The 14,645-nt window shown below is 43.5% G+C and overlaps 1 protein-coding gene across 1 annotated transcript in view; it reads left to right on the forward strand.

The window, feature by feature from the left end:
- The first annotated feature begins 2,548 nt into the window (after positions 1–2,548).
- The window catches only part of dkk2 (dickkopf WNT signaling pathway inhibitor 2), a 41,042-nt gene continuing 28,945 nt past the window's right edge, over positions 2,549–14,645 (forward strand). The window contains exon 1 of the mRNA XM_068045558.1: positions 2,549–2,941. Within this exon, the coding sequence (XP_067901659.1) occupies positions 2,747–2,941 (195 nt within the window). The 5' untranslated portion in view covers positions 2,549–2,746. The remainder of the gene's footprint in view (positions 2,942–14,645) is intronic.

The raw sequence follows: 14,645 nt of genomic DNA on the forward strand, positions 1-14,645 counted from the left end.
TGCATCTTCTGACACCGTGACAAGAATGCAACTACTAAAGACAAGGCCTGTTCCACAATCTAGTGAATTGTACTTCATGTGTATATTAGCAAGCATCTGTTGTAACTTGTTCTCCTTGACTATAAGTATCAAAACAGCCATGGTCATAGGACAAGGTGTTGCATCTCCACCCCTGATCACACTAATTAACACCCCACTGGAAGTGGTTAGCAAATTCTGCTACCTTGGGTCCACGGTGACAGACAATCTGTCCCTTGATGCAGAGTTGGATACACGCATAGGGAAAGCAGCTACCACCTCTGGCTGACTTGCGAAACATGCATGGAAGAACGCCAAGCTGACCCTTAGGACCAAGTTCATGGTTTATAAGACCTGTGTTCTCAGCACCTTGCTGTATGGCTGTGAAACATGGGCAACTTACAGCTACCAGGAAAAGAAGCTCAATAATTTCCATCTTCGCTGTCTGCAGCACATTATGGGTATATCCTGGCAGGACAAAATCAAAAATGTGGCAGTCCTCTCAAAGGCAGAGCTCCCAAGTGTGTTGGCAGTAATCAAACAGAGGCGGCTTCGGTGGAACAAATAGGTTCACAGGATGGAAGACGGTCACATACCCAAGGATGTTCTGTACGGTGAGGTAGCCGGGGCCAGACGACCAGTGGGGCGCCCAAAGCTCTGCTGCATGACGTGAAGGTCCTAAATGTCAACTATCGCTCTTGGGAGTCACTAGCTGGTGAAAGAGGGAAATAGCACCACTGGTGTGCACTACCACGATGACCAGTTGTTACAACAACCTGGCAACAGGCGTCAACATCAAAAACAATAACTCACACCGTCACTTGGCAGCTTCACGTGCAGCACTTTTGGCAGAATCTGCCTCTCAAGGATTGGTCTTCACAGCCATCAGCAAAGGTGCACCAAGAGAAGACACCCCACCGAAATGGATTGTTTGCTGCGTGTCCATCATCTCTTGTAGATGGAAGGATGCCAACCAACTTGCTGCCGTTCAGCAATTAAGGAAGCAAAACACTCACACACTCTGCTTTTCCTCATCATTTCACCAACAAACACACAAAAAGGGTTAAAGTTTGTGTGCATACCTGTGCAAATGTGAGTAGTGAATCATAAGACCAACGTCTATTACTCATTTTTTGTTCACTAATCAGAAATGCAATTATCCACGCCTGGATTCCCAGGGTCTCTGTACCTGGCGCTATCTACCTCCCCAGATTGGGATGCAAAGCGATGACAAAACTTGGATATCAGTTCAATGTGTGAATCTTCTCACCAAAACGGTGAATGTGTGGCTGCATTGCTTGTTCTTTCACCCCACCTTCTGCCATACACTTTAATGGACTTTAGAGTTTGAAAATATCTAAAAAGACAAACTTGTATTTACATAGTGCCTTTCACAACCGCAGGATGTCTCAAAGCTCCATACAGCCAATGAAGTACTTTTTGATGTGTAGTAATGTAGGAAAAACAGCAGCCAATTTGTACACAGCAAGCTCCCACAAACAGCGATGTGACAATGACCAGATAATCTCTTTTTTGTGGCATTGATTGAGAAATAAGTATTGTCCAGGAGACTGGGGATAACTCCCCTGCTCTTCTTCAAAATAGTGACATGGGATTTTTTTAACATCCACCGGAGCAGGCAGATGGGGGCCTCCGTTTAAAGTCTCAACCGAAAGGCAGCACCTCCGGCAGTGCAGCACCCCACTGGAGTGTCAGCCTTAACTTGTGTGCTCAAGCCTAGAGAGTGAGATTCGAACCTGGAACCTATCAAGCTAATCCCTCAATTTTCATGTTTTTTTGTTGGTCAGGAGCGGGCACAGTCACTGACATTTGAGAATCAAATAAGAGATTGCTTACCTTGCTGTTTTAAGATTGGAATAAACAGAGGATGATGTGGGAGAGAGTGGAAGGTCCGGGATCCTGTGCAAAGTGACAAGTTTTGCTAATATAGATCACCCACCCAAACCCTTTCCTCTCCCAACCGAGCGGACTTCACATTCTGCCTCCAGACAATCTCCAGCTTTTGGAATGTTAAATACATTGGAGTCTGCGGACGGGAACATCCCAGTCTATGTTTATTAAAAAAATAATCTGCGACTGAAACTTCACGCGATTGGAGTTTCATGCAGCGCCCAGTCTCAGTGCTGCAACATTTTGTCCTCCATTGAGTTGGAAAATTGTACAATGAGTGAGAGCTGGAGGTTGGAAGTCGGTTCCCAGTGGCTGCGATGTGAGTGAGAGGAATTTTCCCCCGCACAAGCGGGAGTCTCCAGCTCGCTCTGTCTGCACTGCGTCCGATATGATTTCTCTTTTAATTCACGCTGTCTGCTCGCTTGTGTATCTTTTGAGTTAGGAGCCAATCTCTCGGGAGAACGCACCGGGATGGGAAGGGAGGAGGGGGAGCCGCCTGGAGCCGACCCCCCGCCCCCACCCCCCCCCCCCCCCCCCATCCATCTTCTCCTGAATTGGGGGGCGGAGGGAAACCAGTCTGAGGTTTATAAATAGAGGGGCTGAGATCAGCAGGGACACAGACGTCGATGTCAGAAACGCTGAGCACCTTCAGGCAAATCCACCAACAGAAAATAATATTCCTTAAGGCACTTGCACTGGGATATCCAGACCCCACCAGTGTCCAGCCTCACCCTGCCCAGTTTGTATTTTATTTTCAGAAGTTACTCTTTTCTGTTCAAATTCCCCACCTCTCTTCCCTCTTTGCTCCGTTTTGACCATGTCTCCGGCGGGCTGTTTCTTACTCTGGACTGCACTGCTCATCCTCAGTATTCAAAGGATTGACAGCGGCAGATCCAAAGTCAACACCATCAAATCCCCGGCCAGCGGGCAGCTTCCCGACCAGCTCCCGGCTAACCGATCCACCGGCATCCAGCAAGCAAAAGTCGCTAAGAAGAACCCCATCGGCAGCCAGGTGAGTGAGTGAGTGACAGACGTCCTGGGAAGCTCAGGCTGCTTTCAGCTTGGCATTGTGGAGGGCTCCCACCTGGAGTGAGTGGAGGATGCCAACGTTTAGGGATTTTTCTTTGGGATTGGGACTTGTCTCCCATAGACATGGGGTGTTGTCATTAAACACCTTGCAGTTGAGTTGGGACTCTTCAATCTCAGATCCCGATGGCAACTGCCCTTGAGACCAACTTGCCCCATAACAGGCATTTGTCTGCCTTGTAGCAGGTTCAACAGAGAATGGGAGCGGGATTGGTGGCGAAATCCGTTTTTACTCTGCACTGGGAGCAGGTAGAGAATGTAAAAAGTCCTTTGTTTCCATCACCATGAATTTTATGTTAACTGGAGGGAAACCAGTTCTAGGGTTGTTTGAACAGAAACGGTTGACCGAATAAACGTCGATCTACAATTGCTATAATTGAAGAATCCTCTGGTGACATTAACATGAATTTAAAAAAAAACGTTTGTTTCAACATATTAAAAGTTGGAGCTCAGAACAATGGAGATTGCAGAGTGATTCGATGGGCATGTTTGAAGTCATGAAGAGGTGGGACAGAGTAGATGGAGTGGTAGGTAGAAAATAGATTTTCCTCCGACTGGTTGAGGCGGTCGACAATGGTATGAGGTTGATGTCGGAGAGGACAGTTAACAGGAGGAAGTATTTTACAGGGATGTACCACCAGAGTTAGTGACTGAAGCCAGACCATCAAGGGGGTGAATTTCATTAGGGTTTAACCTGTTTCTCCACATTATCTTTGGCAGAACCCCTGCTCATGTGAATGAAGTGCCTTGGGATGTTTTACTAAATTACAAGTGCTATATAAATGCAAGTTGTTGTTTCTGCAAGAAAAACCCCAATCAAATCCCATGTCAACATTACAGACTAGGTCAGATAGGTGGTTGAAGGAAGTGGGGGAATTAGGTCAGGCACCTGAGATTAAGACTACATTTGTGTAGAGGAGAAACACTGACACAGACTTGTGAAACATCCATGTTGCAATTCTGAAGTAATACTGTTTAGTGTTGTACAATAGAAGATTTAACATTTTGTAAATTTAGTTTATTCAGTAAACCTAAACAAAACCCCCCTTTAAGATTAAGTGGAGGGTTTAGTATCTGACAAAATTTGCACATTGTAAGGTCGGAGAACACAAGGAGAGTTTACTTTGCCATGGATGAATATTGTAATAATGTGCTTTCAGTTTCGTCAGCTTGATTAATCCTGCTATTAATGTCACATGATGTTATCTACTATGTGCAGCCTCTTCACTTTTCAGTATTTATTTGATTATATTTGGTACTTGTTTTGGTGTCAGTTGTGACTCTTGCCTCTAAGTCAGAAGGTTGTAGGTTTAAAGTCCCACTCCAGAAATGTGATCACAGAACCTAGTCTGACAGTTCAGTTCAGTGCTGTTGAAGATGCTGTTGTGTGGATGAGATGCTAAACCTGCCCTCCCAGGTGGTCGTGAAGATTCCATAACACCATTCGAAAAACAGTAGAGGGGTTCTCCCTGGTGTCCTGGCCAATATTTATCCCTCATCCAAAATCACTGCAGCAGATTGTCCGATCATTATCACATTGCTGTCTGTGGGAACTTGCTGTGCGCAAATTGGCTGCCACACTTTATACATTAAAGGAGTGACTACACTTCAAAATACATACTGTAAAATGCTTTGGGATATCATGAGGCTGTGAAAGGCGCTATATAAATGCAAGGTTGCTTTTTCTACCTACTTACCTTTTTTTCTTTCACCCTTTCATTCTTCCATTATTTCGCTTGCACAATGTTTATACGTCCAGGGGAATGGTGTCAAAGCATTTGCACGATAAAAATAAAAAAAAACATGTAGCAAATATTTTAACTTTGCTCACCTTGTGAGACTGTCTGTGCTCTCATGAAATGTTGTTATTAATAAGGACCCAAGGATTTGCTTCCTCTTTTTTTGTTACTTTGATTGAAACGGAGAAACATAAACTGACTATTATTTAAAGTAAAATTATTATGTATAGTTTTATGTTTATGCTTTTTAGGTTAACAAGTAAACATTGGGTTCATTGCTCTTAAATGACTAGCTTATCGGCTCAACCCAAACCTTGATAGTTCAAATCATAGGTTTCCAAACTGGGATCCACTGAGGGATTCCTGTGGTCTGTGAGGTCTTCAGATTTTATCATCAGACTTCTGCACTTATTTTCTGTGTTTGCTGACTTGTTAATGCACTTACAGAAATCATGGTCTGTGTTCCTTTGGGTAAATAATGCTGCATTTCAGATGTTAATGTCGGGATAGATCAGGGTGAGTCAATAATTGTGCTGGGGGATCACGGGCAATGTGCCATTTTTTTCAGGGAAAAATTTTAAAATCACTGCTATAGATAAATAGCAAGCAGCAGGTTACCACCCAAGCAGTGATGATCAATATGTACTCCTAGGTTTTTTTTCCTAAAATATACTTTATTCATAAAAATCTGTAAAAATTACATTCCCAAACAGTTTAAAACAGCATCAAGTCAAAAAATACAAACAGTGCAAAGGTGATCAGTTTCCTTCTATACAATCATGAGTTGCCTCACAACCCTTCCATTTCATTGTCATGCCATATACATTTTTACATTTACAGCACACAAAATTTTCCCGATACAGTTCGAGGGGTTTCTCATGGATCCAGCCCCTCAGTTCAGCTTGGTGGGGGGGACCTTACACTGTGGTCTTTCCCCATTGAGCCTCTGCTGCGGCTGCCCCAAGCTTTAGTGCGTCCCTCAGCACGTAGTCCTGGACCTTGGGATGTGCCAGTCTGCAACATTCGGTGGTGGACAACTCTTTGCGCTGGAAGACCAGTAAGTTTCGGGCAGACCAAAGGGCGTCTTTCACCGAATTGATAGTCCTCCAGCAGCAGTTGATGTTTGTCTCGGTGTGCGTCCCTGGGAACAGCCTGTAGAGCACAGACTCCTGTGTTACAGAGCTGCTTGGGATGAACCTCGACAAAAACCACTGCATCTCTTTCCACACCTGCTTTGCGAAGACACATTCCAGGAGGAGGTGGGCAACCGTCTCTTCCCCACCACAGCCACCACGGGGGCATTGTGCGGAGGGGGCGAGACTTCGGGTGTGCATGAAGGATCTGACGGGGAGGGCCCTTCTCACCACCAGCCAAGCTACGTCTTGGTGCTTGTTTGAGAGTTCTGGTGATGAGGCATTCTGCCAAATGACTATGACGGTCTGCTCGGGGAACCATCCGACAGGATCCTTTTCCCATAGGGCCTTGAGGACATTCCGTGCAGACCACTGCCTGATGGACCGGTGGTCAAAGCTGTTTTCCCGCAGAAACTGCTCCACGAAGGATAGGTGGTAAGGCACGGCCCAACTGCATGGAGCGTTCCGCGGCAATGTGACCAGGCCCATCCTTCGCAACACCGGGGACAGATAGAACCTCAGCACGTAGTGACACTTGGAGTTTGCATACTGGGGATCTACACACAGCTTGTACTCCTAGGTGTCAGCTATAAGAGGGGGGAAGAGGCACATAGGAGTTACTGGATGTAGGAAGACCCCGGTCCTTATAGTTCACCTTCTACCATCCTGGTATTATTGATTTTTATAGCTATCAATCTCTGATAATTTAGTCTACAATAGATGGGTGATGGGAAGGGGTAAAGGACAAAGGTTCCAAACTTTGCGGGGGTGGGGGGGTGGGGGGGGGGGGTGCGAAAGGTCAATTTTTCACGTTAAGTATTCCGTGGGGGAACAGGGCAGGACTGATGTGTAATAATGCCCCACTGGGGGGTTGGGAGAGGTCATGGTAAGCTTATTTTATTCATTTTCAAAAACTTAAAAATCACTGTACCTTTAAAATTCAAATGCTCATTGGGGGCTGTAAGTCCTTTAAAAATGGTGCCGGCACCTGTGCATTGGTGCTGGATACCGTTGCTGGAGACAGCTCGCCCGCCGCCTCCACATCATCGGGTAGGTAGGGGGGGCGGCAGCCTCGGACATGCTAATGAGCTGCCGTGTTTGGAATCGCGGCAGCTCCGCGACGTAGTCCCCGTGCAGGCGGACCACAAATTGCTTCTGCCCAAATCTAGCCTGAGATGAGGAAAACCCCAATATTGGAGATCTTTTGGAATCATAGGTCCAAAGTCAACTTTTTCCTGTCAAACATGTTACACTTGCTGCATGGTGTCTCAAATTACTCATACACTGTGTCCCAAAATGTTATTTATTGAAAGAAATCTAATTTGCATTTGACTGAATTAACACCAACTGCTTTCACCATTCCCCTTGGGATCCTATTCCATAGATTGACCACTTTCTCACTGCAATACTGTTTCAGCAGATTAATTTTAAATTTACCCCCATTTCAAGTGCTGGTCGTGCCCTCTGGTTCTACCGTTCTGGACAAGGTGAAACAGTTTGTTATGGTCTAGCAAGGTCAAGGAGATGGATATCAGCAGAGCCCTGGCTAGTGAAGAGACACTTGCACTTAAATGGTATTGTCAGATTTAATATAGCATATTCATTAGATACAACAACTTGGCAATGCATACAAATCTGTGGATGTTAGTATGCCTGCTCGTATATATGCTAGAATTAATCCTTAGGGATGCGTGGGCTTACTGCAGCAGAAACATTTTAAATCTGCAGACATCTAACAACAGCTTGCATCTATAATCGCACCATCAATATAGTAAAACACCACAAGGTGTTTCACAGGAGTGTAATCAAACAAAAATTGACACCAAACCAAAGAAGGAGATTATGAGGGACAGGTGACCAAAGACTTGCTCAAAGTGGTAAGCTTTAAGGAGCATCTTAAAGGTGGAGAAAGAGATGGAGAGGTGGAACGGTTTAGGGTGGGAATTCGAGAGGTTAGATTACCGAAGGCATGACGGGCACTGTAGGGGCAATGGGAATGGGGAATGCACAGGAGACTAGAGTTTTGGAAATGGAGAGTTCTGGGCAGATTGCAAGACTGGAGAAGCTTGCAGATATAAGGAGGGGAGAAGCCATGGAGAGATTTGAACGTGAGGAAGAGATGATTAAATTTGGCACGTTGGTGGACTTTGAGCCAATGTAGCTCAGCAAACATGGGTGATGGTTGAGCAGGACTTAGGTGAATTAGGATAAGGGCAGCAACGTTTTGGATGCTAAAGGTTATGTAGGGTGGCGGATGGGAGGCTGGTTGGCACAGCATTTGAATAGCCGAGTCTGGGAGTAACAAAAGCATGGATGAGTGTTTCGGCAGCAGATAGGCTGAGGTACAGGCAGAGATGGGCTGTATTATGGAGGTAGATGTAGGTCTTTGTGATATTTTCACACAATAATATCCCATCGATAGCAATGAGATAAATGACCATGTTTTAAGTGTTCGTTGAGGGATAAACATTTGCCTGGACACCAGGGAGAACTCACATGTCCATCTTCAAATTATGCCGGGGATCTTTTATGTTCACCTGAAAAGGCAGAAAGGGCCTTGTTTTAACATCTCATATGAAAGATGGCACCTCTGACAATGTACTCCTCCAGAACTGTACTGAAAGTGTCATCCTGCGTTATGTGTTCAAGGCTCTGGCATGGGACTTGAACCAGCAGCCTTCTGACTCAGGGACAAGAGTGCCTCCCTGAGCCAAGGCTGACAACTTGTGTCAAAAATTCTGTCTGGAAGTGGAACTATTACTTACATTGTACTCTGTTGTATTAACCTATATCAATGGATGTTAATCTGCATTAAAAGCTTGTATGGTTGGAATGAATGTAACAAATCAAAGGCAACACCACTTCTGGGGTCTTAAGAGGCATATGCATCATTGCCTTTTAACAGGGGAACTTTTTATTTTTCAGCAAAGTTGAGAGCAGGCAAGCCATTGAGTTAGATAGATTCTTGATAGACAAAGGGCTCAAGTGTTATGGGGGGGCAGACAGGAAAGGGGATTTATGGCCACATTCAGATTAGCTGTGATCTTATCAAATAGCGGACTATGCTCGAGGGGCCGAATGGCCTACTCCTGCTCCTAATTCGTATATTCCTATGTATGTAAGCATCCCATCACTGTGACATCATGCACAAGTGATACACTGACCTATTTCAACACCAGTCACTTGATCACAAGTGAATTGTATCATCTCACTGCATGCTTAAGAAACTGTTTAGAAGCACTGCATGCAATATTTCAGGTACAATAATGTCCTTTTAAAAATAAACCTAAAAATTGTCCCATTTATTGATGATTATAAGGCAGTAGTTTTATTCTAGTGAATGGTTCCTCAGGAGGATTACTTAGAAAATACAACACAGAAACTGGCTGTTCAACCGAACCAATCTGCAGTTGGTGTTTATCCTCCACACACTCAATTGTCCTAATCCCTTGTTTCTGCTCTGTTCTCATATTCCTTTATTCCTCTTTTTTGTCAACCACCTACCTAACATATTCTTAAATGGAAAATCAGAAGATACTGGAAAACTCAGCCGGTCAGGCAGCATCTGTGGAGAGAGAAACCGAGTTAACATTTTAGGTCGATAACCTTTCGTCAGAACAATCAGAATGTGTTCTGACGTCAGGTCATCGACCCACAACAGTAACTCTCTTTCGCTCTTTACAGGTACTGCCTGACCTGCTGAGTATTTCCAGCATTTTCTGTTTTTATTTCCGATTTCCAGCATCCACAGTATTTTCCTTTATATTCTTAATTGATCTCGCCTTCAATCATTAACTCCTGAACTGAACTCCACAGCCTCGCAACACTCTTGTAAAAATTTTCTCCTACCCTCGATCCAAAATTACATATAATCTTATAACTATGTCCCCTTGTTTGAGACTCCATAATCAATGGAAACAGTCTGCCCCATCCCTTCATAACATTTAACATCTCTGTCGAACCACTGCTTAATCTCTCTGTTCTAGTGAAACAGCCCCAGTGTTTCAAGTCTTTCTTTGTATTTCCTCATACTGAGTGGTATCTGACTGAATCTGCCCTATACGAATCTGTCTAATATATACAATGATTGATAACTGAAAGGTTAAAAGTAATGCTATTACATCTACAGAACAATCCTGCATGCACAAATCAGTTGTTCTACTCCTCAATTCAAATTAACTCATTATTTTGTTTTGTAAGTGCCCACTTTGCTGTGTATTATTTATGTTGCTCAGTTCAAATGATTGGATAAATCAAATTTTATAACATGGAACTTTACTTTGAATGAGTAAGAGCTGCCTGTGCCACGTTTGAAGTTTTTAACACGTGAATGATTTTTCAACAAAAAAATTGTTGCAAACCTTTCTTCTGCAGTTGTAGGACACAACAGTTTGAGGTGATAATCTTGCGGTCCATTATGGGTTGAATGGTATATTGGGAACTTGCTTTCTATTTGCCTATAGTTGTGTGAAAGGGGCAGTATTAGGGAGGAAGGAGAGTTGAGAGACAAAGCCGCGATAAAAGTGAAAAAGTAGTTCGTCTAGCACAGACTGGGAGAGCAGCAGAAGGAAGAAGGGAACAACTTGGGAGGGAGTCATCTGGTAAAAAGGAACGAAGTGAATAAACGGTTAGTGAGTGTCTGGGATATATTTCGTCACAAGTGGTTTCAAAGTGGCATTGATGGTAAACTAATACTTGTGGTATAAACAGCAATGTGTCTCAGAAAATGATATTTAAGTGTCTCGTTTCACTTTGTGCATTAAATAAGTGAGGCAAGAAGAGACAGACAGAGAAACAAATGAGATTAAAGGCAAGGCTTTTAAAAACTGGAAGTGATACGATATAATGAGGGAAGTTTAAACATCTAAAAGCCCTACATTTTCAAAGCTGCCTGGAGTGGGTGTAAAGGTGGGGGATGCTTATCAACCGGGACGCTATCTGTAATCTTTTATTTCTTGGGCTGGAGTTGGAAGACAGCAGGTCTATATGGGCAAGGATTCCCAGTCCGACCAGTGTACTTCCATTCCACGCCCTTCTGTTCCACCCCCGCATGATGCGATCACAAAGCTGCAGATTAGAATCACTCCCGCTACCTGTGGGGGTTAATGGGTTTCAGTTCCTGTTCATCAGCAACAACCTCCCTCTCCTGTATCTTGGACAGGATCGGACTTGTGCCAGACAGTTTACCATGCTGGTGCATATGTGTTGTACTTGGCACTCCACACAGCTTGCAAATATATTACTTTTCACTTGTGTAAGGATGACTATTGTATATGCAGGTGCCCAACCTGATCCATATTTAGGGTTCCAATATGCAAAGCCATTTGCTATCTGCCCACATTCTGTAGAATTCCTAACACTACTTCTCCAGGAATTCTTATCCTCTCCTATGGTACAATTTATGTGTGCCTTGTCTTGCCATACCCATGTGACTGCTATTTGAACACGAAACTAGTCAATCGTGTGGGGCATCACAGCAAGCCCCAATCCTATCTTTGTCTGGCATCTGCCTACTTCCAATAGGGTTCATTGCAATAGTGCAATATTATCCTGTTTTATACAAGCAATTAAGCAATTAAGGGCTCCCCTGCTTCCATTTTGGCTGAAGTAGCTAACTCAATGAAGACCAGGGATTGAAGCTAAGACTTGCTTGGTCTGTGTGGATGTTACTTACTGAATACATTTCCTGAGCAATGAAAGGATCCACTAAGATTAACACTCAAGTATTTGTACTTAAATGAAGCATAACATGTTTCATAGATCAATACTTGTCACTTAATTGCAGGACACTAGAAATCTCTTGAATAAGGTCTGATTTTCTGTGCTAAAGCATTCTCATCTACACAAGACTGAATGGTCTCAGGCATCAATAACAGCAACTTGCATTTATTTTAGTCTTTAAAGGAATAACTTGAATTTATATAGCGTCTTTCACAACCTCAGGACATCCCAAAGTATTGTTATGGACAATGAAGTGCTCTTGAAGTGTAGTCTCTGCTGTTAGGTAAGAAATGCAGCTGCCAATTTGCACACAGCAAGCTCCCATAAACAACAATGAGATAAATGATCAGTATTTGTGATGTTGATTGAGGGATAAATATTGATTAAGACACCAGGAAGAATGTCCCTGCTGTTCTCCAAATAGTGCCTTGGATCTCTCTGGAGAGGGCCTTGAACCTCCAACCTTTGGCTTAAAGGTGTGACTGCTACCACTGAGCCAAGGCTGACACCCTAATAGCAAGACTTTCCACAGCACTTCAGAGAGGCGTAAGGATCAATGAGCAAAAGTTACTTGGATAGATTGAAGAAGCTGGAGTTGTAGAACAGTGAAGGTGAGGAGGAGGTTTGATAGAGGTGTTTAAAATCATAAAATGTTTACATTGAGAAACTCCAATGGCTGAAGGGTCGATAACTAGAGGGCACAGATTTAAGGTGATTGGCATCTTACCAGAGGCAACATGAGGAAAAATCTTATACAATAAGTGGTTAGGATTTGGAATGCCTTGCCTGATAGGGTGGTGGAAACAGATTCAACAGTGGCCTTCAAAAAGTAATTGGATAAATACTTCAAGGAGAAAAGAATGCAGGGATATGGGGAAAGATTGGGGAAAGATTGGGGGAGGGAGACTAACTGGATTGCTCTTCAAAAGAACTGGCACAAACTTGATGGGCTGAATGGCCTCCTTCTGTGCTGTACTATTCTATGATTCTAAGGAAAGATTATCAGCTCTGACAAAAGGCTTGCTCAAAGAAATGGATTGTAGGAAGGGATTTAAAGGAAGGTGTTGAGGAGGGAGGGGGTTTAGAGTGGAAACATAGGATTTAGGCAGAAGACACAATCACAAATTCTGGGACAAAGGGAAGAACAAACACACAGGAGGTTTGAGGAATGGGAAGTTCAGGTCAGGGTGGGGGCAGAGCTCAGGTTGTCTAGTTGGAAGGAGGTTTCAGAGGTAGAAAGAGGTGAGGCCATAGAGGAATTTAAACACAAGGATGGGAATTTTAAATTGGAGGTATTGAGAGACTGTGACCCAATATGGTTCAGCAAGGACAGGGGTGATGGGTGACCAGGCCTTGGGGTGGGATAGGGTACAGGTGGAGCAGTTATAAATGAGCTCAAGATTATGGAGGGTAAGGGAATAGGAGGCGAGTTAAGGAAACATTGGTGTAAGCTGTTGCAAATTGATAATTTTTTAAAGTATAGAAACCTGGTAACAAGTGTCAGACTTCTTCCTTGTCTTTTTCTGTAGAGTCAGTTGTTAATGCGCCACAGAGACGAGTAAGGCTCCAAATTTGACCCATAGGTATGTGTTAGGTTACCCAACCTTGACAAGGGCAGTGGGGGTAGGCACCCTCTTTGCTATGAAAAATGAACAGAAGAGCCAGGATTGTTATCCCATTGTTTATAATTCTATCTCATTCTGTCTCACACATGAAGTAGGATCACTCCAGTGGGGTGTTAGCAGGACTCTTCCACCTATGCAATTTTCTTTTATCCCAGCTATAAATGGGGAGTCGAACGGTGTGGTGGGGGATATGAAATTGAATAACTGGAGATGGTTGATGCCAGCATCATATCACTGGTTGCCCGTAATGTTACCAAAATTAAGTTCTAGGCTTATAACTTTTATTACACCTATTATTATACATCTGGGACCCTTCTCATAATTTTTATCTTGTTCATTGAGAATGTGAGAAGTGAGGAAGCAATAAAGAAACTGACTTCTATGTGGTAATGAGCGAAGTGATATGGTGGCTAATGGCAACCGAGGCGTAATTAGAATGGGCCTGTAACGGAAACAACAGTTGCCATTCTAAATTGACCTCAGAGTCAACCGTTGCCGCATTCCTTGGTACCTGTGCTCCCCTGGTGGATATTCAGTGGGTTGTGGTTTGTGGTGTTGAATGTAAAAGTCCCAACACTCCTGAGCAGTGGATTTTCTGAGCCCAGTAGGGCAGTGAGCTGCAATGATAATTCTATTTAGTTAAATACGTGGAGCAGCACAGAGTCCTATTTTTAGTTGAGAGAGTTCTGGTGATGGGTGGAAGGCTTTTAAGTTTCAAGCGAGTCTGGATTGCTTAGACGCTGGCACGGTATTTTTAATAAAAGCAGATGATAAAAACAATGCAGAATATCACTTGCATAATAAAAGGTGCAATTAAGGTTATAAGACTAGAAATGAATTTGGGGAATATTAGTGGACAACCAATGATATGATATTCCTCTATCATTTTAACATAGGCATCAGCCATCCAAAAGGTATTAAGCAGTGTTCCACTAATGTCACCAGTAGTAATTCCTAGTATATAGGATCTGAACTAATGCAAAGTTTCTTAAAAAAAGGAGAAAATGATCCTTGACTGAGGTCATATGTTCAAATCTCACCATAGCAAATTAAACTCAATGCATTTTGCAATTTGTGGACTGGAATCAGGAAAAATGACCATGAAAAGTTGCCAATTTGTTGTTGAAAACTCAACTGCTTCACCAGTGTCCTCCAGGGAAGGGAACCTGCCACCCACTACCGTGCCGGTCTACACGTGACTCTAGTCCCACACTATGTGGTTGATTCTTAATGCCTCCAGGCAGTTAGGGATGGATGAAAAATAGCATCTTGCCAAAGTAACCCACATTTCAAGAAAAAATGAAAAACAGGAACTATCGATTGCACAACAACTTGCATTTAGTAAAGCCTTTAACATGCAAAAATGCCCCAAATCACTTTGCACAAGGAAAGTTGGAAGCTGAGCCTAAGGA

This window comes from Heterodontus francisci, chromosome 1 (assembly GCF_036365525.1).
Source record: "Heterodontus francisci isolate sHetFra1 chromosome 1, sHetFra1.hap1, whole genome shotgun sequence".
NCBI classification, from domain to species: Eukaryota; Metazoa; Chordata; class Chondrichthyes; order Heterodontiformes; family Heterodontidae; genus Heterodontus; species Heterodontus francisci.